Source organism: Schistocerca serialis, chromosome 1, assembly GCF_023864345.2.
Source record: "Schistocerca serialis cubense isolate TAMUIC-IGC-003099 chromosome 1, iqSchSeri2.2, whole genome shotgun sequence".
Classification (NCBI taxonomy): domain Eukaryota; kingdom Metazoa; phylum Arthropoda; class Insecta; order Orthoptera; family Acrididae; genus Schistocerca; species Schistocerca serialis.
In genome coordinates, this window is record NC_064638.1 from 884,929,901 (window position 1) to 884,956,472 (window position 26,572).

The 26,572-nt window shown below is 38.6% G+C and overlaps 1 protein-coding gene and 1 long non-coding RNA gene across 3 annotated transcripts in view; one reads left to right on the top strand and one right to left on the bottom strand.

Moving 5' to 3' along the window:
• LOC126411109 (uncharacterized) overlaps nucleotides 1-26,572 on the top strand; it is a 132,453-nt gene that overhangs the window by 50,935 nt on the left and 54,946 nt on the right. The gene's annotated exons all lie outside the window — the stretch shown is intronic.
• Nucleotides 1-26,572, bottom strand: part of LOC126411093 (clustered mitochondria protein homolog) — a 369,115-nt gene that overhangs the window by 31,240 nt on the left and 311,303 nt on the right. The window contains exons 15-20 of the mRNA XM_050081339.1: nucleotides 23,176-23,382; nucleotides 22,957-23,055; nucleotides 20,321-20,535; nucleotides 19,948-20,077; nucleotides 8,530-8,802; nucleotides 3,536-3,661 (exon numbers count right to left, since the gene is read on the bottom strand). Coding sequence (XP_049937296.1) covers nucleotides 3,536-3,661; nucleotides 8,530-8,802; nucleotides 19,948-20,077; nucleotides 20,321-20,535; nucleotides 22,957-23,055; nucleotides 23,176-23,382 — 1,050 coding nt within the window. The remainder of the gene's footprint in view (nucleotides 1-3,535; nucleotides 3,662-8,529; nucleotides 8,803-19,947; nucleotides 20,078-20,320; nucleotides 20,536-22,956; nucleotides 23,056-23,175; nucleotides 23,383-26,572) is intronic.

A 26,572-nucleotide genomic window follows, 5' to 3' on the forward strand; every position in this document is an offset into this window, starting at 1 on the left:
GGACCCAGTTCACCATTGTGGTATCCATTTAGCCCTGTCAATAGTCTTCAGGTTGATGCTGGGATCCCTCCCCTTTTGATTCAGCAGTCCCAGCTCCTGGTTTCCTATGCAGTCACTATCTGCTCTTCCCCTGTTCATCCCTCCTATTCCATTCTTTTCACAGCTGCACACCATCATGCACCTCCTGCCCACCCTTCAATGGGTTTACCAGTTGGACTCCACCCCACTACTCTCCACTGTGACTTCCACCTTCCCTCCTTATCCTCTTCCCCACGTACCCTCCCCAAGTCTCTTACATTCAAATATTATTACTGTCTAATGAACACTTCTTTTCATGACAGTCCAGTAACTATACATTTTGTCATTATTCTATGTGTGTGTGTGTGTGTGTGTGTGTGTGTGTGTGTGTGTGTGGGCGCGCGCGCGCATGTGTGCGCGCCTATGCTTGTGCCACTGTCATCCAATCTGCTACCACTCTGACACTCGTCGGAGTCTTTGGAGACACTCATCACCTGTGTCCATTGTCATCTGCACTCTCACCATGCAATTACTCTTTATGAAGTGCTGTAGATATTCCGTCTACACAGTTGTTCTTGAGATTGGTCTCAGAGCGATTTTGTTGTGTCACTGAGTGAGGGTGTTAGTCATCTTTCCTGTGACCATCAATAACAGTATAGAAATGTGTGCTTAGGGATCTCCCCTCTCTCCGAAGCCACAACCAGCCTCCTAATCTAGGTTTATGTGCAGCAAATGCATGAGGTACAGGCCATGGCCAATTAAGAACTGAACTATTCCCTGGCTGGAATTGACATGTTTCATGCTTAATTGCTCCCTGATGTTGGAGCAAAACACATATACCCTACACGCCTTGTTGCAGTTGCCTCACTATCTTTGCCAGGAATTTACACTATGTTTCAAACTCTCTCAAGGTCTATATTTCCTTCCCCTAAGAAGTCTCTCACTGTCTGGTCTAGCCCTTTCCAGCAATTATGTTGCTGTACGATACTTAATAGTTAAGACTATTGGGTATGCCCGAAGCACCACATACAGGTTCTGTACTGATGTAGTGCTGAAAGCCCCCTATAGCTGCAGCACCACACTCCTCTGTCTGCACTTTACCGCCATGGTATTAGCCACACTGCAGAGTCAATGTCCCTGTAAGCTGGCAGCAAAATATATTGTTGATGCAGCAGTATGCTGTTGTTATAGTCATGGATAATCTGTAGTTCACTGCATTGATCATGGCACTTGTTTTGCTGTTCTCTCTCTCTCTCTCTCTCTCTCTCTCTCTCACACACACACACACACACACACACACACACACACACACACACACTTTTCATCCTTGTATGCATGGTTAGCGGTTTGCCTGCTGATGTTATTGCTTATTCTGAAAAAACTTGTTCTCTCCAATATCCCTAATGTTTTCCATGGCATTATATCAATACCTGTAAATATTTATAAATCTCCAAAATCTGCACAACTGTCAGCCACTACAGTACAGTCATCCAAATAATTTTTCCAAAAACTGATGTAACAAGAACAGAGAAATCAAAGTGACATCTTAAAAAAAATATTGGGACCTCATTGATTGCGATAACAACATCTCCTCAGCATTGCAAAGATGTGATAGATAACAAACAGTGACAAGTTGTTTGCAGGCCTCTGCAATTTCAAGGAGATGTTATTGCTATTATCGACATCATTTTCGTGTGTACAAAAGCTTGAAAGCGGTTAGAAATGAAGTTACTGATGCTTCCAACAAACAAATTATTGAAGGTCCCAATGTATTTAGAAGATGTCATTTTGATTTCTCTGTTCTTATACTAAAATGTAGATTATGGAAAGCCCCCTAAGTCCCATAATTGCAAACTTCTTTATGGAGAAATTCGAAGAACAGGCCTTAGGTACTGCCAGCAAAAAACCAAATGTATGGTTCTGATACGTGGATGACACGTTTGTGCTGTGGAGACATGGTAGGGAGGGACTAAGCCAGTTCCACGAACATCTGAACAGTATAAACACGAGAATTCAGTTTACAATGGAGGAGGAGGTAGACGGCAAATTACATTTCATCGATGTGCTTGTTTTTAGAAACTAAAATGGTACTTTGGGCCACTCAGTATACCGCAAACCCACGCACACAGACCGTTACTTGCACCGGGATTCGAACCACCACCCACAACAGAAGCGGGGTGTTATCAAGACGTTAGCGGACAGAGCTAGAAACATTTGTGAACCCGAGTTGCTCGATGCTGAGATGGAACATCTCCACAATGCACTAATGAAGAATGGATATTCGTCCACCGAAATAAAACGTGCGTTGAGGCAGCCACGCAGAAATCATACTGACGTACAGGCTACTGCAAAATCTAAGGTTTTCCTGCCGTTTGTTAAAAATGTAACGGAAAGAATAGGGAGGATCTTGACGAAGCGAAATATTACCGTAATTTACAAGCCCACCAGGAAGATACAGGAATACCTTAAGCCTGCCAAGGACGCTCGCAAACCATTGGAAAAAGCTGGAGTGTATAGGATCCCATGCAGCTGTGGTGATGTTTATGTGGGTACCACTAAAAGAACGGTTTCTAAACGTTTGGAAGAGCACAAGGGAAATTGTAGAAGAGGAGAAACTGAACGATCAGCTGTTGTAGAGCATGCTTTCCAGCCAGGGAACCACAATATTCGTTTCAAGGAGACGCAAGTACTAGCGGCCACAAGCGGATATTACGAAAGGCTCTACAGGGAGGCAATCGAAATTGCTAACACCCAAATAATTTCAATCGAAAGGAGGAGGGCGTGAAATTAAACAGTATATGGATGCCGGTGTTAAAGAAGATGTGTACCACCCGTCCACTACTGGGTAATGGCAACGGTGATCGACGGCAACGGACAGCGGCCAATTGCACTGACGTTTTCAAAACACGTGACGTCACGCCGCGGCGTGGGAGCGCGCGGACACGGAATTTAGCGGTAGTCAGTAGCGAACCAGTGGGTGTGTTGGACCTTCCGTCAAGCTACGGACCCCCTTGAAGATGTCTCCCGCAGTCGGAGACGAAACGTTGGGAATCGACACAGAATTCATCAACCGACCACGGCATAACAGCCTGGATAATTATAATGGACATTCTCTGTTCTTGTTATGTCTGGTTCTGGAGGAAGTACTTGGATGACTGTATCTTTAGATGCTGGTAGGTATGCAGATTATGGAGGTTAGGAAGCATTTGCAGATACAGATTTATGGTGTGGAAAACCTCTGGGATTTCAGAGACAACAAGGTTATTTCAGAACCCATTCTACACCTTACTGGTTCTTTCTGCTCTAACACTTTTTCTGTTCCACCAGAAAAAGGATCCCTGTATCTGAAAGTTAGCAATTGCATCTTTCCACATGTTTCCATTTGTTGCCACTTTAAGGGGGATATTTTCTTAACAGTATTTATTTAATGAAAATCTTTCCAGTGATCACTTTCAAAACCATTGCAGTCTGCATAGTCATAAATACAAAATAAATAAAAAAAGTATAGTTTACTTACATCAAGTAGTGCTATTTCGGGGTGGTTCTCGCCACAAACAAGCAGTGCCAGGTATCGTGCTCTATATAGGAGTTTCAGTGCAGTGCTCACTTGACTGTTAGCAAAACAGTATAGAGCAAGATGTGTCTGGAACAAAAACAAATGGAGCATTTACTGACACACACACACACACACACACACACACACACACACACACACACACACACACACACACAAAATAATTTTCCTCTATTTTTATTTTTTAGTGTATTTCGTAACTTTTTTTATTAATTACAGTGAAAATTTTGTTTACATGTTAAAAATAAATAGAAATGGAATATAAAACATATAATATGGCATCTCACTACTGATTACCAATTTTATTGTTCATTAATGAGACACCAGGGTTATGTTATCGTCGTCGTCGTCGTCGTCGTCATCATCATCATAGTCATCATCATAGTCATCATCATAGTCATCATCATAGTCATCATCATAGTCATCATCATAGTCATCATCATAGTCATCATCATAGTCATCATCATCATAGTCATCATCATCATAGTCATCATCATCATAGTCATCATCATCATAGTCATCATCATCATAGTCATCATCATCATAGTCATCATCATCATAGTCATCATCATCATAGTCATCATCATCATAGTCATCATCATCATAGTCATCATCATCATAGTCATCATCATCATAGTCATCATCATCATAGTCATCATCATCATAGTCATCATCATCATAGTCATCATCATCATAGTCATCATCATCATAGTCATCATCATCATAGTCATCATCATCATAGTCATAGTTAGTGCTCTAAAGCATATTGTGGTAAATGGTAAACTGACAGCAACAAAAATACAGTCGTCAGAGTTCTGCGATATGAAATAAGCATTCATTTCAAAGTTTGTGAAGATAATTGTATTTATAATGAAGATATTATTTTAATACTAATTTAACACTATTGCTGTATTACATTACTGTGAATAATTCAAAAAAATTAAAAACAGCCAGGTCTTCTGAAAAGAGAAGCCTGTAAGGTTATCACGACCACTGAACAATCTTTAACATTGTAACATTCTCTAAAAGATAATATATCCCACAGATCTGCTATTGGAAAAAGCCAATGAAGCACTAGCAGATGTTTACAAATGGTTTACAGAGAACAGAGTAACTCTCAACATTAAGAAAACAAACAGCATGTGCTTTGGAATAAACAAGAAGTATGAGTCCATAAATTTAAAACCACACAACACTTCAATAGCAGATGTAGCTAACACTAAATTCCTAGGACTGTACATCGACAGCCAACTAAAATGGAATGAACATGTCATGATTATCTCAAACAGGGTCTCCACAGCATGCTACACGCTTAGAGTTCTTGCATCAGTATGCAGTGACATCTGTGTAATGTCAGCTTACTCTGGTTATGTGCATGCCATCCTTAGCTACAGAATAATCTTTTGGGGAAATAGTACCCAGAACCTACAAACAGTTTTCAGATTAAAAGAGAGAGAGCCGAAATAATAATGACTAAATGCAATAAATAGGCTCATTGCAAAGAATTATTTAAAAACCTGGGCATTTTGACTGTTCCTTGCGAGTTTATTTTTCAGACTATAATGTCTATAAGAAAAAATCTTGACAATTATAGCTTTAATAACATTATTCATGATCATAACAGAAGGTTGAGTCATTGCCTCCATTTAGATAGAAAAAAAGCTAAAAGCTCGGGAACAGTCCTGATTATTGAGGCACTATAATCAATAAGCTGCCACAGAATATAAAATAATTAGCAGTATGTATTATTTCCTACAAAAAACTTTGAAACAGTTTTTGCAAGACCATTATTTCTACACTTTGGATGAATATCTTAAATGAAAACCAAAGAATTGTTGGGAACACCTAACATAAGTTATACCTGATGACATATTTTTTCTCCATTCATGTATTATGTATTTATGCCTATGTATTTATGTCTGCTGTATGCAGAGCTTTGTATTTGTGTATGTTAGTTCTAGGTCAAAATACCTATGCTTATTAAATAATGTATATGGCATTTGTTAAGAAAATATTTAGACTTCATACCATAATTTGTACATTCACCAAAGACATCTATAGAATGTACATTGTCTAAGGATGGATAAATAACTAAATAAAAATCAACTACTGACACAAAAGTATCTCATGAAGGTCAGACAGACGATAAAACACCAAAAACAACAGGACAGAAACAAACTCAATAGAACAGAAACTGACCATATCTTAAGTTTTACTTGATATTTCACACCAAACGTCAGTAGCAGTCATTTTGCCATCGCAGTAGAATGGACATTTATGCAATCTGACTATCAAGAGACAATATATTATTATATACAGATATATTTTATCATAAGAAGGTCTGCTGGACTAGACAACCTCTCATCTACCTGCAGATGATTAATGGATAGCTGCATTTTTCCTTTCTTTCTTTTTTTTATTTATTTACATTGGATCAAGAGTGTGGGCTGCTTTTTGTTAGTTGGCTGTCCTCAATTCATGTCTTTGCTTGTTTATTGTTTCCTATGGTGGAATCTCCATTATTACAAACTTTTTGCTAATTGGGCTCTTTTTCCATTCTTGCACACAGTCTCTGTCCTCTCTTTGTTGCCATCCTCTATTTTGTCCGTCAACTGTTCTTTTTTATTTCCATTTCTCCCCTCTCTGGCATTACATATTTTTCATGGTAATGCAAAGTCCTTGGTGGAACATAAATTTAAGGAGTAAAAACAACAAACTACTAAATAGTTGAGGAATTGAGTTGGGATTCCCTTGCTATGTGTGGTGTAAAACATATCCACTGTTCGTACTGCGAATCCTGACCCCTTATTGTGCACCCTTACTTATGTCCATCTATTTCACTTTCATCTTTGCTTTATTAACAGTATGAATCTCTCCTCCTCCTCCATCACCTTTCCAGTTTTGACCATGTGAGGATCATGTTAATTTGAATCAGTTCTTTTTCTTCTGCTCTCAATTCAGCATTCTTTTTTTCTCCACCTTCAGCACTCTTTTATCCATGCTGTTTCTGCACTTAGCACTTAGTCTAATTTTGTCCTGCAAACCTACAGCAAACTCTTATTTTGAATTGGGTACATTATTATTCTTTTAAGTTATGCCAAACCAACGTGCTGAGGATTAATGTAAGCAAGTTACTATCATTATTTTCATCATCTTAAAATACTATACATGTTTTATTGAATATTTATTATTAGTAAATCTTGGGCAGCTGTGGTATGTTAAAAGTAGAAGTGACAGGATATTATAAGAAGTGTTCAAATGGAAAGGTTTGAAATGTCATAACAACCAAGCTTGTTGAAATTTGCGGAAGAATGTGTCATCAACTCCCCCTAAAAAATAATTCGAAGCTGTGCCCTCAGCAGACAAGATATTTTCTACGTCTGAGGTACAATACTCATTGAACTCCTCAATTGAGGAAAACCCTTAACGCTCACAGTACCAGTGTAGGGGTACTTTATGTCCACCTTTAAAAATATTTTAATCCAGTCAGGTATTTTATATTTTAAAATTATGAAAAAATATTTATTGTTTTTAATGAATTCTTCTACCAGATTTCACACATGTTTTAAATTATTCAGTTGAACTTAAAACAATTTAAGTCTCAATAGTAAGTATCACAGTCCCCAATGAAAGACATAATCAATATTTCAAGGTTCAGGGTCCTCCTTACACATTAGTATGTCTTTGAAAAGTATGTTGAGAGTAAAATTCAGCAACAGTGAATGAAACTTTTATTTTTAATTTTTCTTTTTGGGGTGGTAAAAGTCAATGGTACACAACATAGGAAGTGCATTAATATTGCTGTAAGTGTGCTAAAAGGTATTTTTAGGTTCTGGACACCTCTTTTAAAAAGTATGTTGTCCATAGCCTACGTAAGTCCACGAAGGGCAAACGGCCTGTGTTGCTAATGGAGGGAGTGATTCTGCTGCACAATAACCCAAGTCTCCGAGGTTACACAACATGTAATGGCCAATTTCATGTGGGAGCAGCTTTGGCACCCGTCCTGCAGCCCGAACATGTCACCCAGTGACTTCCATGTGTTAGGTCTGCTAAACACATCTAAAAGCTAAGCACTTCAACAATGGACTGAAGGACACAGCAGAGGACTGGCTCCTGTCAGAGCCACAGGAATTTAGGGAACAGGGACTAGTTCAGCTCGTGAAACAGTGGGATAGTTGTGCTCTGGCCTTTGGTGACTACTTCAATTATACCCATAGCACTTCAATTATACTCACAGTGTTTCACACCTTTTCTTTTGAACACTGCTCATGTACCTGAGAGGGGAATTGGAAGAAAGTACAGACTGTGAAAAATTGCCCCCCGCCCCCCCTCTCAAACAAATCCAATCATGGAAAGTGTGAAAGTTCTCCTAATGAATACAGTACATAAGAGTTTGAAAACCTAGAGTTCCATTTTCTGTTTCTCTTCTTAATTTATGACTGTATTTCTACATCCGCCAGCACTAGTACGTTTACTTCTGTTCCAGTGGAAGGTGTGGTTCTATCTCAAAAAAAGAGAATGTTCCATCTTTACTTTGTTTTATTATTGTATACTAGTGAAGGTTTTGATATTATGATGAATTCATAATCCTGACGAAGAGTAAAATCAATTAGCCAATCACAATCTAAATGGGGAGATACACTAATATAGTGCGATACTAACTTATCTGAAAACAAGCCTTAAATTAACACGACGTGGTGTTAGAATACTTGGACCTCTGACATTTCTCCCCCCATTCCCATACAAGAATTAACTTTGCCCTCAGACTGGTCAGCTGGTCTTAAGATGTTGTCAGTCTTAGTCTTACTAAATGCACATATGTAAAGAAAAACAATCTTTGTTGTACAAAGAAAGATAATTTCCATGATAATTCAGCCAATTTTGGCTGTTTCTAATGATCAGGTAAGAATACCCACTTTATAACTAAGTATACTCACATATTCTGTAATGGTGTAAGGGTGGTCAATGCCATTGACCCTCTCCGACATAAGAACAGCTTTCTGTTGGTAAGCCATTGCTTCAGCATGCTCACCCATTATGTAGTTCAGGCGTGCAAGCATACGTAAACACTGCGCAATTTCAGGGTGCATAGCTCCATACACATTATTGAGCAAATTGAGAGCCTCACTTATTAGTTCATACCCATCTTTTAAGTATCCTTGCTGAATCTTTGTCTGGCCAGTAGTGTAAAAGTTGTAAGCATCAGTTGCCTAAAAGATAAAAAGGATAAATAATGAATGGAAGGTATGTACAGTTCTCTCTCTCTTTAAGAGCAATGAGTGTGTGGCATTTTTTAATACATAGTGGTCAATATTTAGGCAACATAAACCAAAGGAAAAGCTGATGTCAGAGCAGCACACATACCAAACTGCCAAACATACAAACTAGAAAGTTATCTAATACAAAATGTGTTAAAACAGTACTTCCTCGTAACATGTAGTTCCCACTCATCCTGGAGTCTGAGTGACCTGTACATTTTTAAACTACTTGAAAGTATCCTCCTCCTCCCCCCCCCCCCCCCTCCCCACCCAAAAAAAGTAGTTGTGGACTGTGTGTGTGTGTGTGTGTGTGTGTGTGTGTGTGTGTGTATGTGTATGTGTATGTGTATATGTATATGTATATGTGTGTGTGTGTGTGTGTGTGTGTGTGTGTGTGTGTGTGTGTCAGCAGTACTAAGTATTTTGCTTCCTTTAGGCAAATACTTCCTGCAATTCTCTCTCATAATGTTATAGTTTTCTCGTGTAAACTTTCCTTTTAATTTTAGATTATGGCATACTATGGTGCCAATGTGATTTATATCCAAATACATTACTCTGAGAATCTCTGAAGATATTGTTCAGTGCAACAGAACTGTGCAGACATTCTTTAATAAAGTAGGATTATTGGTTTAACAAAAAACTATTTAATTAATGGCTGTGTTGTTGTGGTCTTCAGTCTGAAGATTGATTCATTGCAGCTCTCCACACTAGTCTACCCTGTTCACATATCATCATGTCTGCATAAAACGGCAACCTTCTATTTGAACCTGCCGACTGCTTTCAATCATCTGTTTCCCTTTACAATTTTTACTCTTCAGGCCATCCTCCATAACCAAGATGCTGATTATTTTAACAAAAAAAAAATGGATGAGTAGGTGTACTGCAAAAAACTTGTCAAAACAATACATCAACAAAAATAATCAATTTTTGAAAATATAATTGGTTAGACAAAAGTTCTGCTCACCAAGTTGCAGCAAGAGAAAACACACAGAAGTTAATGAAATGTGCTAGCTTTGGGAATCTGTGGCTCCTCATTCTGGCAGAAGGACTGAGGGGACAGAAGAGGGATGAAGGAAAAGGACTGGCAAGGTTTAGAAAATGGGAAAATTACAGGAAATTTGTCCATAACCCCAGGTCAGGAGAGAGGCGCTGGATGGGATGAGAAGAAAAGACTTACTGTTGGGGAATGCACAGGATCAGATTTGAAAACCTGAAAGCTTAAACATTGAAGATGGGGCAATAAGCAAGATAGAGATTGCTGACAAAACAGTGCAAGAGCTAGTAAGAATGGAAAGCTAAGGGCATAATACATAGTGGAAGTGGAAAAATGGACAGGTCAGAAAATAAAAGATGTAGAAAACTAAAACAGAGGAATAGTTATTGAGAAGGAATGTTGAGACTGAAGATATTAACATAAATTAAGCACAAGTGGGCGGTAAGAAACAAGGACATATTGGATTGGAACACCAGTTCACACCTTCAGAATTCTGAGAAACTGTGTCAGAGGGAAGAACCCAGATGGGATGTGTGGGCCAATGTCCATTCAACCAAAATGATAATTTGGCGGTAGTCATACCATTGAACATTGCAGAAAGCTGAACAGTGTTTACATACAGCTTTACAGCTACTACACAAGATGTGTCGTTTCGCATGTGGCTCTCCCTTTCATAGTATACGTATCGTCAATTATACAACTGGTGTAAGTGGTGGTAGAAGGGTGCGTAGGGCAGATCTTAAAGCAGGAATGGTCACAGGGGTTGGAGCTATAGTGTAGGAGTGGGCAGACGGAATATAGGGTTCTGACAATATATCTGTGGGTGGGGGGGACAAAGCCATATCCTCCCCCAAATCTCCACAATATCCTGGTCAGAACTCTATGCTCCTTCTGCACCCATTTCCCTAACATACACCTTCTACCCCTGTGACTGCCCCACTGCAATACTTGCCCTACACGCCTTCCTACCACCACCACCACCTATACTAGCCCTGTAACTGACACATACACTATCAAAGGGAGTGCCACCTGTGAAACAACACGTCATGTACCAGCTGTTATGTAAACAGTTTGGCCTTCTACATTGTTATGTCTACCACCAAGTTATCAGTTAGGTTGAATAGGATAGTCATAAGATGTGTGCTAGCAACGCACAATACCCTGTTGCAGAGCATCCTCTACAACATGACAATAATCACCTCAGTGCTTCTTCAGTCTCAATATTTCTTCTCAGTATGTATGTATGTAAGTATGTATGTATGTAAACCGGGGGTCTAGAAACGATTGAGAGGCTCCAACCCCGCTGCAGCCGCAGTGGTCCACACCCCCACGACGACTACCACAGTCCACTTCACCCCTCCGCCGCCCCACACCGAACCCAGGGTTATTGTGCGGTTCGGCCCCCGGTGGACCTCCCAGGAACGTCTCACACCAGACGGGTGTAACCCCTACGTTTGCGTGGTAGAGTAATGGCGGTGTACGCGTACGTGGAGAACTTGTTTGTGCAGCAATCGCCGACATAGTTTAACTGAGGCAGAATAAAGGGAACCAGCCTGCATTCGCCAAGGCAGATGGAAAACAACCTAAAAACCATCCACAGACTGGCCGGTTCACCAGACCTATACACAAATCCACCGAGCGGGACGAGGCGCTCCTTCTCGCCTGGAAAGCCATGCGTTAGACCGCACAGCCAACCGGGCGGGCTCTTCTCAGTAACTATTCCTTTCTTCACTCCCCTTTAATTTTCTATATCTTTTAGTTTCTGACCCGTCTATTTTCCTCTGCCCCCATCTCTACCACGTATTACACAGTTAGCTTTCCACTATTATTAACTCTTGCACAGTGTTTTGTCAATTATCTTTTTTTGCTAACTACTTGATCTTAAACCTTTAAGCTCTCAGATTTCAAATCTCATCCAGTGCAGTCACCAGTCCGTCAGTCTTTCCTTCTTATCCTGTACAGCAACTCTCTCCTGACCAGGGGTTCTGGGTGACTTTTCTGTAATTCTTCCAATTTCATAAACCTCTTCAGTCCTTTTCCTCCATCGTCTTCTGTCCCCTTCAATCCTTCCACCTGCAGGAGGAGCCACTGGCAGTTTTATCCATTTGTAATTTCAGAAACTTTGGACTATCTTACTTATATTTCATTATCTGAACGGATTACAGTTATGTAGATACTGTTACTCAATGACAAGTACTAAACTTTACGCATTGAGCCTTATCAGAAAGGTGAAAATCTGTTGGTGCTGTACCAGCTGTTGATATTGTCAAATATTTTGTGAATTAACATTTCAGTAAGGGGGCTAGCATTATGTAACAGAAAGTACCAAGTTTCCACATTTAATATGATCGTCCAGAATGATGTGATTTGAAACAGCTATGAGCAAGGATTTCTCTATCTTGAGGTATGATTAGTTTACAGACTGCAGCTACATTTTTATGTCTGTACACAAACATGAGCTAAGAGCAATTTTAAGGCTAGAATGATCCTGTACCGTACTCTGAACCATCTGACAGAGGCAATCTTATAGACACTACCTTATAAGCAATTCTGTTGTGAGTGAGGAAATCGCTAAGGCCAATAGTCAGTTTGAAAAGATTCGAAAAGCATTCCAGAATTCACAATTATTGTCTGTAGATTCCCTGGAGAGAAAACATTTCACACAACACTTTTTACATCGAAGTAGCAAGGGAAAGTCAGTATCAGACTACAAAATTCAAGACTCCCGTAATTCATTAAGCAGATGCAAGAATTGCAAATAATTTTAGACCAAGGACAACCACAGCTGAAGGACTCGTACATAGCTCAATTTTAACGACAACTGTAATTTCAATGTCATGAACATATTAGTAGCCCAAGGTCATATGTTACTTTATCCAATTTGGTCATCAACTACAACACTTTTAGTTGCTCTAATTGTATTGAATTTACTTTATTTAGTTAATTAACTGGGTTTAATTGCTTGTGTAGTGTATAGTGCCCTCCCAGACCACTCAATTGCCATGGCTGATACCTGACATTACGTCACACAAAAGGCCACTAATTTGATGTGATCTATATATTGATATTATGAACAGCAGTCTCAACTGTTTTCTTCAATTAAGGATGTGTATTGGGTTCTCACCACAGCACCGGTCATCAGTAAGTTCAGTCATGTATGTTTATGGTGGCTGTGATATTCGTCTTGATCTACGTTGCAGATAGACATTTTTCATTATAGTTACCACTTTACGGCATAAGTTTTATTATAGGGCCACTCTCATGATTTGGATTAAACATTTACAATTTACAACAGTAATGCTTTGACTGCAAAGGCTATCTGCATATTTGATATTGAACAGTATTGGCTTTAAGGTTAGTTGAACTAAATTTTGGGTGAATAAGCCATATGTTTACGGCTGAACGTAAGTCAATTTTATCACTTTCATTGGGGTTCCTGCCGGCATGACACTAAAGGTGTGCATGTAGGTTTTAATTTTTGCAATTGCTGAGTATACTTCACGTTGGCATCTACCATTACACCTTTTCAATCATAAACTACATTAGCTACATGTAACAACAATGTTAGTCTGCAATATGTCACAATATGTTCAAAATCATTATGCAAAACTAGCCCCTTATCAGAGGGTTGTAATGCAACGACTTTATGTCTAACTTTAAGCAGGTTGGTACTCTGGTTAATCCAATTCCAATTTGATGTGTTTTCTAACTCATTCAATCCACAAGTAACTTATCCTACGTAATTACTCACTCACTGCAGTAATAGTACTGGTAATTTTTTTTTACATAGATGAATCAGAAGATGCAACTAAAAGTGTTGTGAAACGTGTAGTGTGCAACTACAAGGACTTCAATAAATACAGCTATAGTGGATTAATGTCTCCCCCTGTAGCTGAGTGGCCAGTGTGGCAAAATGCCATGCGAGGGGCCCAGGTTCGATTCTTGGTTGGTTTGTACATTTTCTCTGCTCAGCAGCAGGATGTTGTCTTCATCATCACTTCATCCTCATTAACATATAAGTCACGCAAGTGCCATCAGCTAAAAAGACTTGACCAGGCAACTGGTACACTGAACAGGAGGCCCTAGCCACATGCACACACATGGATTCAGCTGTATGTTCATCAGTTTTACTCATTCTGACATTTACATTTTACTGCTTGAAAGTTCCTAGAAATATATATAGATGCAAGTATAGTGAGCCCATTATTCTCTTGCCTCATGTAGCCCAGTCAGCAACATCATCTGCAGCACAGCAACCATCGTCTTCAAGCAGAAAAGCCTACACCCCCCTGGTACCATCAACAACAGTATCAGCTGAACTGTAAGAAGTAGTAAAAACCACCTGCCCCTTAAGCAAAAGAAGACGGTCACCACCAGGCCATTTCAAGAATTTTTTTATTGCAGACAGGCAGCCATCAAATAATGAGATCAGCAATCTGATAGATCCTAAGGATATCATCATATTATTAGCCTTTTTTATTAAAACATTTAGGGTATAATAAATAAGATTTCTGAATTAGAAGTACTTTTGATTGATCATCTAAAGGATATTTCAACTTTATGTGTAAGTGAACAATGGTTAAAGGAAAACAAAGTTTGTACTGCCAAAATAACAGGATTTGAAATGGGTAGCAGCTTTCATTGAGAAACTCTTAAAGGTGGATGAACAAGCATATGTCACACAAGGTACTGAATGCAAAGAAATTAGTTTTGGTGCGACAAAAAAGTTTGAGTGTTGTGTACGGAAACTTGTAGAATAAATCTCCCCTGAATTGGGCTTCTGGGTGACTTTTCCATAATTGTCTTCGTTTCCAAACATTACTAGTCATCCCTCTTCCTTCCCCTTCAACCCCTCTGCCAGGAGGAGGAGCCACTGGCTCCAAAAGCTTGCCCATTTCTGTAGCTTTCACATGTATTCTCCTGCCTCTGCTACATGAGTAGATTTTTTATTTATACAGTTACATTAAATTACAGGGCAAGTGAGAAATACATCTACAGGAGATGACAACATTAAATCTTTTAACAAAGAATTGAAAATTCTAAACTGGGATACAGATAAACATGACACTGTAGATATGAAGTCTGAGTGATTTTTGAGTTGTTACAAACATAACCATAAAAAAATCACAGTCTCTCCTAAGAAAATTAAAGTAAAAAGCAAACTAACACATGGATAACACAGCAGATAACAAAACAAAGAGAGCAACTTAGAGAGTTAAGTAAATCAGCAAGGCTAAATCGAGCTCTGAAACAGTATGTCAATTGTTATCAGAAATTGTATATTAAAGTCATTGCCGTAACAAAAAATTAAACAATGGTTTATTCCTCAGTAGAAACAAGGGTAACAAAAATAATGAAATCAGTCTGAAAAGTGATAAATAAAAGCTTACCCAGAAGCAGATTAAGAAACAACAACATTGTTATTAAAAGTAAGGACAAAACTATAAATGATCCTTTACCTATTGCCAACAGATTCAACTGTAATTTACATATAGCACAAAACGTTATAAAAACCCGAGGCCGTATAAAGATTAATCATAACATCACTATAAATCCTAATACTGCATTTTTGTATCCTGTAATAATCCAAGAGCAAGAAAATGCCATCAGCAAACTAAAAAATTTGTTGTCCTGATACTGATGGAATTCCGGACAAAGTAATTGATCACAGCAAATATATTGGTTTTTTGCTTTTAGATGTAAGTAATGCTTCTTTCAGCACTGGTACTTTCCCTAAATAACTGAAGATAACAATAATAAAACCATTATATAAAAACTGTGGTCCTTATGATTTAACATATTAAAGACCTGTGTGAACACTGTGTCATCAAGCAACATTGCTGCCAGTCAAATGGCACCTTGCGCAAAAAAACTATCAGTTTGTTTGATGTCTCTGTTGAATCCGGATGTTTCTGATGTGTAGGCCTGTTTTGTTAAAAAAGTGTGCCACATCAATCAATGGAACATCCAGGATGGAATGTAACAATACTATGAAAATTATAGCTGCTAATCACCATATAGTGGAGATGCTGAGTCACAGGTAAGCACAGAAGCAGCACTGTCAGAAGGGCTTCAGCCAACCAGGCCTTTATCGGATAGGCAAAACACACACACGACCACGACCACAGTCTCTGCCTACTGAGGCTACACTGCAAGCCATTGAAGCTTCAGCAGCAAGAGACTGTTGTGACATGTGCGAGGGGGTGGGTGTGTGTGTGTGTGTGTGTGTGTGTGTGTGTGTGTGTGTGTGTGTGTGTGTGTGTGTGTGTGTGTGTGTGTGCACGCGCACGCGCGCACTTGCTTTCATTTTGTCTATTTCTGACAAAGGCCTTGTTCGTCGAAAATTCTTCTGACAGCCTTTTTGTTGTGCCTATCTGCAACTCAGCATATCTGCTATATGGTGAGTAATAACTGTCCTTTTCATAAGTTTGCTATATTGTACCTGGGTTGTGTGATTATTCATTGCCATCACAGTGTGTACACTGTAGCACTACATTGGTAACCCTGATGACCGTGTCTACACATAATTTAAATATTTATGACTATTGCACTGCAACTGTGTTGCCTTTGTCCCCTCATTGTGATGTGCAATTTATGGCATTGGACAATGGTTCTCATGTCACATCATCAGATGCAATGGATAACATCTTGCATGAATCTTGTCTGTTAAAAAGTGACAGTGATATTCTTCTGGACAACGGATTGTATCAGACAGTGTACTATTTGATCTTACATGTGACCTTGTTTCACTCGCAGACCAGGCTATTCCATAGTTACAGCAATCTAACCAGTTGGATTTGTGACTACTCACATTTTAACAGGTATCAGTCGTGTCTTATGTGAATCTTACCTCTCTGGAACTCATTCAGCCAGTTTGCACTGTCTCCTACTTTGCCTAACGAACGTCATGACATGCTGCACATGGACAATACTTGCCCAACAGTTCTTCCACTATGAATGTCACCTTGGCAAACCATTGGCCACAAGACATCTCAAGCTACCTCCTTTTTTGGCCAGATCAATAATTTTGTGGTTTGCCACTGTGGACAGCATTTTGCTTCAAGTGATGTCATCAGTGCTTGTACAAAATTCATTGTTTTGCTTAGCCACTAGAGGGAACACATGAATACTGTAAGTATAAGTGATATCTTCCCCTCCAACCTCTGCACCCCCCCCCCCCCACTTCCCCTCCCGGGAAAGCTGCTGTACTCTGCAGCCTCACATGCTCCCCGGAGGAGGAAGAAATCTATGTAAATTGTGGCATTGCCTCCACCCACAGATTGATCTCCTCCTCATGCTCGACCACATGTTACAGACCTTTTGGGTTGTGAAGCTTCCCCCGTAAAACTAACTTGCTTGGTCACTCATGAACATGAATCTTAGCATGCACGTCTTGAACTTGCTGATAAAATATATTCTACCATAGAGCATGGACAACACATAAATAATGTTGACAGCAATGGCAGAGAGCATGAATTGTGACTACAGTTGTTGCACAACCAACCTCCTGCTTACCATGAGCTGTGCCAACCTCACTTGACTTCCATCAATTCTGATGTCAATGTATTCAGTCAGAGGGATGACCTTTGCATAGTCACAACATACCCCCACTATCTTGCTGCATCCACAACTGTGTAGAACACCACCAACTGCACTGCACCTGCAGATAATGCCACTGACTATGCCTGTGCAGAATGTTTTGACCACGCTGAGCCTGCACAGAATCTCTTTTGCTGGTACCATGCACGATATGCCGATTCTGCTTGCAACTGTCTTACGCCATGGAGTTTCCCAAACTTCATGCACAATTACCAAGAGGCACACTGGACCATGCAGGATATCCAAGTCACTTGGACACCCAAAATGACGACAGACTGTATCACCCTGCCTTTTTCCCAACACTACTCTCTCTGTATGTGACTGCATCATGGCCATGGCCGACTGTATTTCGCCAACACTAGTTCAGAGGTCTGCATAATGGTGTCCTTTTCACCATGTCAGATGCCAGCCTACACATCCATCCAACTCTGTGCAGCAAATGCTACAACAATCCAAGTCTAAGAATCACATGTCTAAACACTAGTCCTTGGCCTCAGTGACTTATTCACTTAGACATTCATCATCGCAGATGTAGCCGAACCAGTTATGGGTGCAGACTTTCTCTGTCGCTTCCATGTGGTTCCAGACCTGTCCAGCAGCAATGCTATCTCTCATAACTAGCAGCCTCTCCACCACAGGTGTAATCAGCTGTGCCTTCTCAGTGCCCAACATACAGGCACAGCCCACTTCACAACATAATCCCCACCTGCAGTGAATATACATGAAAGTCATCAGGTCCTCGATCTCTGATCCATGAGACAGCACTCACATTTACTATCACCGTGGACTTAGGACTTCACAATTTTAAAGCATATGTAGGTTGACTTGACAAATTTAGGAATGAACACAATATCTCTTTTCCAACCATGTGTGGTGAATCCAGTTTGCGAACGAAAACATCATGTTAGAGTGGCAAAAAAGTGTAAGAGGAATTTGTGATGATTATGAAGAAGGAAACATTTTTAACTGTAATGAGACTGATCTTTTCTTCAGAAAAATTCCCAATAAAACAATGACCTTGAAAGATGAAAACTGTTCAAGAAGCAAAATTTCAAAAGAGTGACTCACCATACTACTATGAGTTAATATGACAGGCAAATTTGAAAAGCTCTTCATTATTGTTAAGGCTGCCAAGTCTAGATGTTTTAAGGATATTCATTCGAATAAATAGAACGTGGAGCGGAATGCTAATAAACCATCTGGAGTGATGAGGGCAATAATGACTAAATGGTTGCTGGCATCTGATAGAACAATGAAAAGACAAAGGAGCAAGGTGATTTTGCTTGTGGCTAATGCCCTTTTCCTTTATGATGCTGCACTAAAAAATGCAAAAATAATCTTTTTGCTGCCAAATTCAACTTCACGTAACAAGCACTGGATCAGGGGATTATTCAACATTTCAGAGTGTTTTACGTGCAAAAAGTGTTGAGACATATTTTGTCTCGAATTTTGTCCGGATATGAACTCAGAAAATCTATCAGTGTACTGGATGTAATTCTATGGATTTCTCCAGTCTTAAGACAAGTAATATCCACTACAAACAGCAACTGTTTCAAGAATTCATGGTTCATTCTTAATGGCTGTACTTCAGTGATTGATAATGTGAAGAAAACAATTTCAGACTTAAGTAGAGGAATTTGGTGGACCTGAGGCATATGCCAATATTGATGATAAACTGCTCATAAAAAATACATCAACTGACATAAGTGAACTCATACAAGAGCTTCATCAAGAAGACTGTGGTGACTGTTGAGATTGGACAACAGAATGAAGGTGACAACGATTTAATTGAATTGGACTTTACTCCACATCCAAACAAGCAAGCAGTTGAAGAACTAAGAAAATTGAAACACAATTTTTTCAGTAAAATGTGACAAAGAGGGACCCAGTATAACTTCTGCAGCTGAAACACACATTGAGAAGTCATTTACATAAAATGAGTCTGGTTCACAAAAAAATTACATGATTATTTCAAACCAACCTTCCAGGATATATGAAAAAATTTTTAATACTTTATTATGCTAGTGCTTGAAATTTAGGCTTCTTAAAATTGTTTATCATTTTTCTGAGCATTTTAGAAGTCAACCACAGCAAAACTTCTATCATACCACATCTCAAAATTTGCAGTTCTGTTTTTTTTTTTTTTTTTTTTTTTTTTTTTAAATCAGATATGCTGGTACGACATACAGGTGCATACCATCACAAATCCAGCAGTGACTGCATTTAAACAAACATAAATTTTCATTAATTTATTTATATAGTACATCTTAGTATAGTACTTTTCTATCCACAGTACATTGTACATACTGTATTCTATACTGTATTTTTATCCTTTATGAATAGTGGACACATTTTAAAAGCAGATATTTTGATTTTTCCCATAGATGTCCATAATTCAGAAGTTTTACTGTAATAATAATAATAATAATGTACAGAACTTTTAATATTTGTTCATTTTTTCTGCCCCAAAACATTTCTAGTGGTTTATTGGTAATTATACATACCCGAGGATTGATATGTTTTACAACAGGGAAAATATTAATAATGTCTTCTTCAAAAAATGTTAACCTGTTCTTATTATCAAAACTATATTCTCTCAACATAATTTGTATTCCTGTTTTTAAACAAAATGACCTGAAACAATTAAATTGCTATTAAATTTTTTTAAACATTACACAAAAATATAATTTTTAAACATTACACAAACACAAATATATAATTTTTAAACATTGCACAAAAACAAATATATAATTTTTAAACTTACACAAACACATATATATTCTGTGAACTCTGGATGTAATTTAGACCAATTTGTATGAACTACACAGCTGCACATTGAACAGACTTATAATGACCACAAACATGTTGTGTACATACCTAAGCAATGATATCTTTTGGAAAGAGAAATGTTCAACAGCTGTTTCAATAGAATCAGCTGGCAAGTCCCAGTCATAGTATGCTTTTAATTCACTCTTCAGTTGACTCCACAGAGACTTTGGAGTTAGATTAGCCCATTCATTATTGTCAGCATTCACAAGAGGATTAGAACGGCCCTTGCGTTTGTTTCGGCGCTTTGAGGTTTTTGTTTGTAGCTGCATGAACAATTGCAATCAATGAATCAGAAGAATGAAAATGATAAACTATTTTATGTAACTTTATTCTTTTTCTCATTGAACAAAATTTATTTTAATGCACTGTCTATTTTGCTTTTAATCATCAATGAAAGGCAAAGACCCTTCCTTATGACTGGTTATCATGCTCTAAGATTCCGGAGTATGAAACATGCCCTAGTTTTTCCAACACAATGCACTAGTATACCAACTTCTGCTTCTAAAAGTTTTATGGAGACTATTTTAACAGGGAGTGTCTCAAAATCCAGCTGCGATACACTTATTTGATTTTATTACATCATGCTCTACTGTCTCAATATTTAAATATTTAACTTTAAGGGGCAAAGGAGTTGCATTAAAAGTTTGTTTCAAGCTGAAAAAGAAAAGCTGCAGATGAAATCTGTCAAATGCTAAAATAGGCTTTTGAACAAAAACCCTATAACATTGGTGTGTCAACCTTAGGGGAAATCTCCCAAGGATGAAAAATATTTGGATTGACCCATCATGCACAACTCCAGGAATGATCACAAAACTGTGAGTACTGCTCTGTAATGATAAAAAGCAGACCATCCACAGTGCTCATATCGTTCAGGCATATCATCATAAGCCAGTCGCAGTGGCCGGGCGGTTCTAGGCGCTTCAGTCCGGAACTGCGCGACTGCTATGGTCGCAGGTTCGAATCCTGCCTCGGGCATGTATGTGTGTGCAGTCCTTAGGTTAGTTAGGTTTAAGTAGTTCTAAGTTGGAGGCGAATGATGACCTCAGATGTTAAGTCCCATAGTTCTCAGAACCATTTGAACCACATCATCTTATTCCAGCATATCAGCTGGCCGTGAGACTAATGACAGTCAGCGAAATTATTGGATTCAAATGTTCATTGTGCAACAGTTCACAATTATAATCTTGACCTAAAGAGAAAACACCACCAATTCCTTTTCAAAAAGTTCAGAGTCATTACAACAATGCTGACACACAACTTCCTTGGATTTATTGAATACAAACCTGAGCAGGCTATTCGGTGGTGACACTGGGGTAAGTATGTTGTGTACAGCTTATGATTTTTACTAGGCACTTTATGGAACTCTGAACAAAGAAGTGGGTGAAATTTGTCAAGCATCTGTGTGTCCAAGACTATACAAATATGCAGCAGTGCAGCGAGGAAAAAAAAAAAGGTAGACCCAGCGAAAGTATTCTGCACATCATCCAGACCATGGCAATGCTTTAGAGGTTTTGTGTACAAGACAGTTTCTAGAAAAAAGCCAGCTTTACATTTACACACAACTGAGCTGAACTTTGCTTAGATCTGCCATTTCACAAAATCAAATTGTCTGACAAATCAAAAGTTCTGCTGCAGTCTATACATGGGCACCTAACATGGTTGCCTGATCATTTGTAATGACATGCAAAATTAATTTGCATTTTTCATGGCAGTTTGTGGAAGTCTGAAAAGATGGTAGCAATTAGGTGCATAAAGTACCTCAAGTACATCATTCCTGCAATTTGTCTATACAATCTGTCTAAACTAAATTCACTTCTGAATGCAGGAGACAGAACTTTTAGAGGAAATGATCCAAATGATAACTAGAATATGGCAGAGATCTACTTCACTTTAAGTTGACAATATAATGGATAAAAATTACACATATGGTACAATCAAACATTCATATGCCCATTTTGTGCTCATTTTTTCTCATCGTTCATGGTATAGTGAACTATGATACAGAGACATACTGATATAACAAAGACCCCTGGAATTATTGTATTAGAAACAGACATTCTATAATTGCTAAATATTACACATTTCTAAATGCTCGGACAGGTAAAGTATTATGACATGACACTGACTGAAAGGCACTTTCAGACGTAGTGATATGGGTGGCTTTCTTGAACTCTGAGGTTTATGAACTATTGATAGTGTTCTCAGTTGCATCCAAAAGATATTCCACAGCCATGAATGTGTGTTCAGTTAAAGACGGCAGGAAATACATTGAACAGAATGCTGCAGATATTAATGTTAAAATATCTTAAGCAAGAAATTGCATAGTTAATGCAATAAGAATATTTTAATGTGCTCCATCAAATCTGCATTGAATTAATCTTAAGACAGTGTGAACACCTGATGAATTAAATTAAAATTATCTATCAGCCTGAGTAGTGATTTAAGAAATATTGAGTGCAACTTCTAGCAGTAATTCAAATGGGAAAAAATAATTTAACACAAGAGAATACACCGAGATCAAATGGCGTTTCTACTTGCTGTTACCAAGAACATTAAAATCATTAGTGGTGATACTGAAGTATTACTATGAGATAAAATGACCACGTTGTACTTTGACTGATTTTTTTATTTACTGCACACATTTTAATTGTCTTCTTTTTACAAAAATTAGGATATAGTATTACCTCATCAGCAACTTGCTGTGGATGAGGTACTTGACAGGCAGACAAGAAACAATTAAGGAAGTGACTTATTGCTGCAGACAGGTTCATCAGCTCTGTACTCTGCAACAAACAAGCGGACAAATGAATTTTTTGTAACATATAGTGTTCAGTCTTTATGTTATGATTTACTACCATTTTATAAAATCATTACTTTCATGCAACAGACTGAAAATTATGTACCTGCATGTAAGTCGTGAAGACGTGTTTTGCTGCCCTGGTCACTAGCTCTGAGGCAGCTATATTATATAAATACTCCAGCTGCTTCACTTTTGCCAGCATAGTTGCAATTTTTCCTAAATACCTAATGTTGATACCACGATTATGGATCATTTCAGAAAGGGTAGTTCCATCCAGTGGGGCTGTTGAATGATCAAGACAATCACGAATCTGCAAGGAGAGGAAAAGTTATATATTTCAGAAAGTGTCTGCAAATTAAGCAACAAAAAATTTTACAAATTATTCATAATACATTTGACCACCTCACTGTAACAGCACAGTTTTCCTAAGAAATCTGCTTGGACATGGGATATACAATGCTTAGATTACCTTGTAGCTACCTCTAAATGACAAGTAGTTCCCTTAACAAATGGCCCTACCATACTGATTCCTCCATATTTGTACAATTACAGCAAGTGCTGTAGCCCTGATGACATCAATGCTGAGAAGTTCTACTTACTAGTTAGAACCTGGGTGTTGCATGAAATATTTTTTGAAAATAATAAAAAAACCACAGGGGTATAATCTAAATCATCATGTTCATGAAAATTTGTAATGTTAGACTATGACAAAAGGAGTCTCAAACTCCCTGCCATTTAGTATGGTGAAGTGCATATTATGGGACTAAAACATGAACTGTGCTTCATCTGGTACATGCTATGCAAATCCAGTCAAGCAGGTCTACAAATTACATCTATAATTTTGGAACTTTACAAGATATTTGTTCTTATCACAGCTCACAGGACATCTATGTATCACTTTGAGGTGTTGGTAATGAATTGCTGATGTGGAATGTTGACACATTTCTGATAGTTATATAGTCTTTGGTGTGACGTCATAAGCGCGTGACTGCGTGTAAGATCGCTAAGTTTTCATCTATTTTTATGTTTCTGATATATATTTTAACTGTTTTTGTGATAATATTTACTATATAAGTGACTTATTAGTGGTTTCTTCATTCACCTCTGCATTTCTTGTGTTGTGGCCTGATATTTGTGAGTGTTTCGTATCGAGCAACTTAACCTCTTACCCGTGTTTACATTCCGCGCTGACCAGTTGCAGCTGTAGCGGCGCATCGAAAGCTAAGTACTAATTAATTGTTTGTGTATAGTAGCTTATTTAGGAACTTTAGTAGTCTTCAACCGGTGTTCTTGGTGTTTTCCGGTGAAATAACTTCAGAAGAAATTTTTGCGAACTGCTTTCAGTTTCGTTACTGTCATTAGACGTTTGATTTTCTTTCTGTGTTAGTATTTTGTTATATTCTCATTTGTTGTTGTTTAATACTGTCAATAATAGTAGTTACTTCCCTTGTAGAGCAAGTTTGTGATAATTGTAGTCAGTTTTTAACATCTTCTTATTGTAGTTGCGGAACTTAGATAAAGTTGTTTTCTTGTTTCAATAATTGTAAAATTTTACCATGAGTGAGAAGTGTGGGCTTTGCCGTAGGTTCGTGAGTAGTGGATTGCGGTGTGAGACTTGTTCGAAGTATTTTCACTGGGGGGAATGCAGTGGGGAAGCCTGTGGGCATTCTGGTGAGATCCTCTCCTGGAACTGTAGGTTATGTAGCAAGAGTAAGTTGATAGAGGAGCAGGAGCGTAAGATCTGTGCCCTTCAGGTGCAGTTGAAAAACGCACAGGAGGAGCTAGATAGGATGAGGAGGGAGAAGGGGGTTGGGGAATGGGAGCTGGCTGTTGGCAAGAGATCTGCTAGGAGAAGGAGATTTTCAGATAGTTTTACTATTGGTGTTTGTAATAGATTTGACCAACTGTCAGAGTCTAGTGGAGAGGAATCTCTAGTAGCTGTAGATGTAGGAAGTATGCAGCAGACCTCAGCAGTTACGGTGGCTAGGACAGTTGCAAAGTCTAAGAGAAAGAAGAAGGTTCTGCTGTTAGGTAGTTCTCATGGTAGAGGTGTAGGCCAGCAGTTGCAGGAAGTTTTGGGGAGTGAGTACCAGGTCACCAGCATTGTGAAGCCTAATGCAGGATTGGCTCAGGTGACTTTTAACATAGGGGGGTTATGTAGGGATTTTACTAAAGAGGATCAGGTAGTGATTGTGGGTGGGGCTGGTAATAGTATTGATAGGGATGGGGAGTATGACATAGATGGTGACCTGGAAAAGATAGCCACTCAGACTGGCAACACGAATGTGCATTTTGTGGAACTGTTTCAGCGTCACGATCGGCCTCATCTTAATACAGCCGTCAGGCGTAATAACATGAGACTTGGGGGTGCGCTGATGACAGAGGGCATGAGTCACATTTCAGTGGTGTCGGTGGAGTCTATCAGTAGGACGGGTTTCACTAGACATGGCCTGCACCTCAACAGGTATGGGAAGGGGAGGTTGGCAAAACTTATAGGTGACAGCATAGGTGTGGGTGGTGGGATCACTCATGGGAAAATTCCGGTAGTTGTGGGTGTTAGAGCTGTACCTTTTTTAGATTGAAGTCAGCTGATAGGTATTCCTGCTTAAGGGAAGTCTCTCTAACAAAGAAACCACTTTCTACAAAGCTTGGGTATTCGATTAATGAGGGAATTAGTATATTTCATCAAAATATACAAGGTATTAGAGATAAAGTTAGTGAACTGCTTATTGATGTTGACTCTGAAATTATTGGTATATCTGAACACTTCTTAAATAAGGAGATAATTCAGAGGCTTCCTTTACCAGAATACAGGTTGGCTGGCAGCTTTTCTAGGAGCTCTTTGCGGTGTGGGGGAGTAGCCATGTATGTGAAAAACGGTATCCCATTTGAGTCAGTTGATGTTTCAAAGTACTGCACTGAAAAGGTGTTTGAATGTTGTGCAGGTGTGGTTAAATTTAGTGGAGCTAAACTTCTTACTGTTGTTATTTATAGATCCCCAGACTCCGATTTCACAACATTTTTGCTAAAGCTAGAGGAGGTTCTTGGTTCACTTTATAGGAAATACAAAAAGTTAGTTATATGTGGTGACTTCAATATTAATTGTATAAGTGATTGTGCAAGGAAAAGGATGCTGGTGGACCTCCTTAATTCATATAATCTTATGCAAACCGTATTCTTTCCAACGAGAGTGCAAGGGAACAGTAGAACAACCATAGACAATATTTTTGTTCATTCGTCATTATTAGAAGGGCATTCTGTTAGCAATAAGGTGAATGGCCTTTCAGATCATGATGCACAAATTTTAAGTCTAAAAGATTTTTGTGCTGCTACACATGTTAAATATAGTTACCAACTTTTTAGGAAAGCTGATCCAGTTGCTGTACAGACTTTTGTAAACCTTATCAAGGAACAAGAGTGGCAAGATGTTTATAGTGCTGATACAGTAGACGATAAATATAATGCTTTCCTCAAGACTTTTCTCGTGCTCTTTGAAAGTT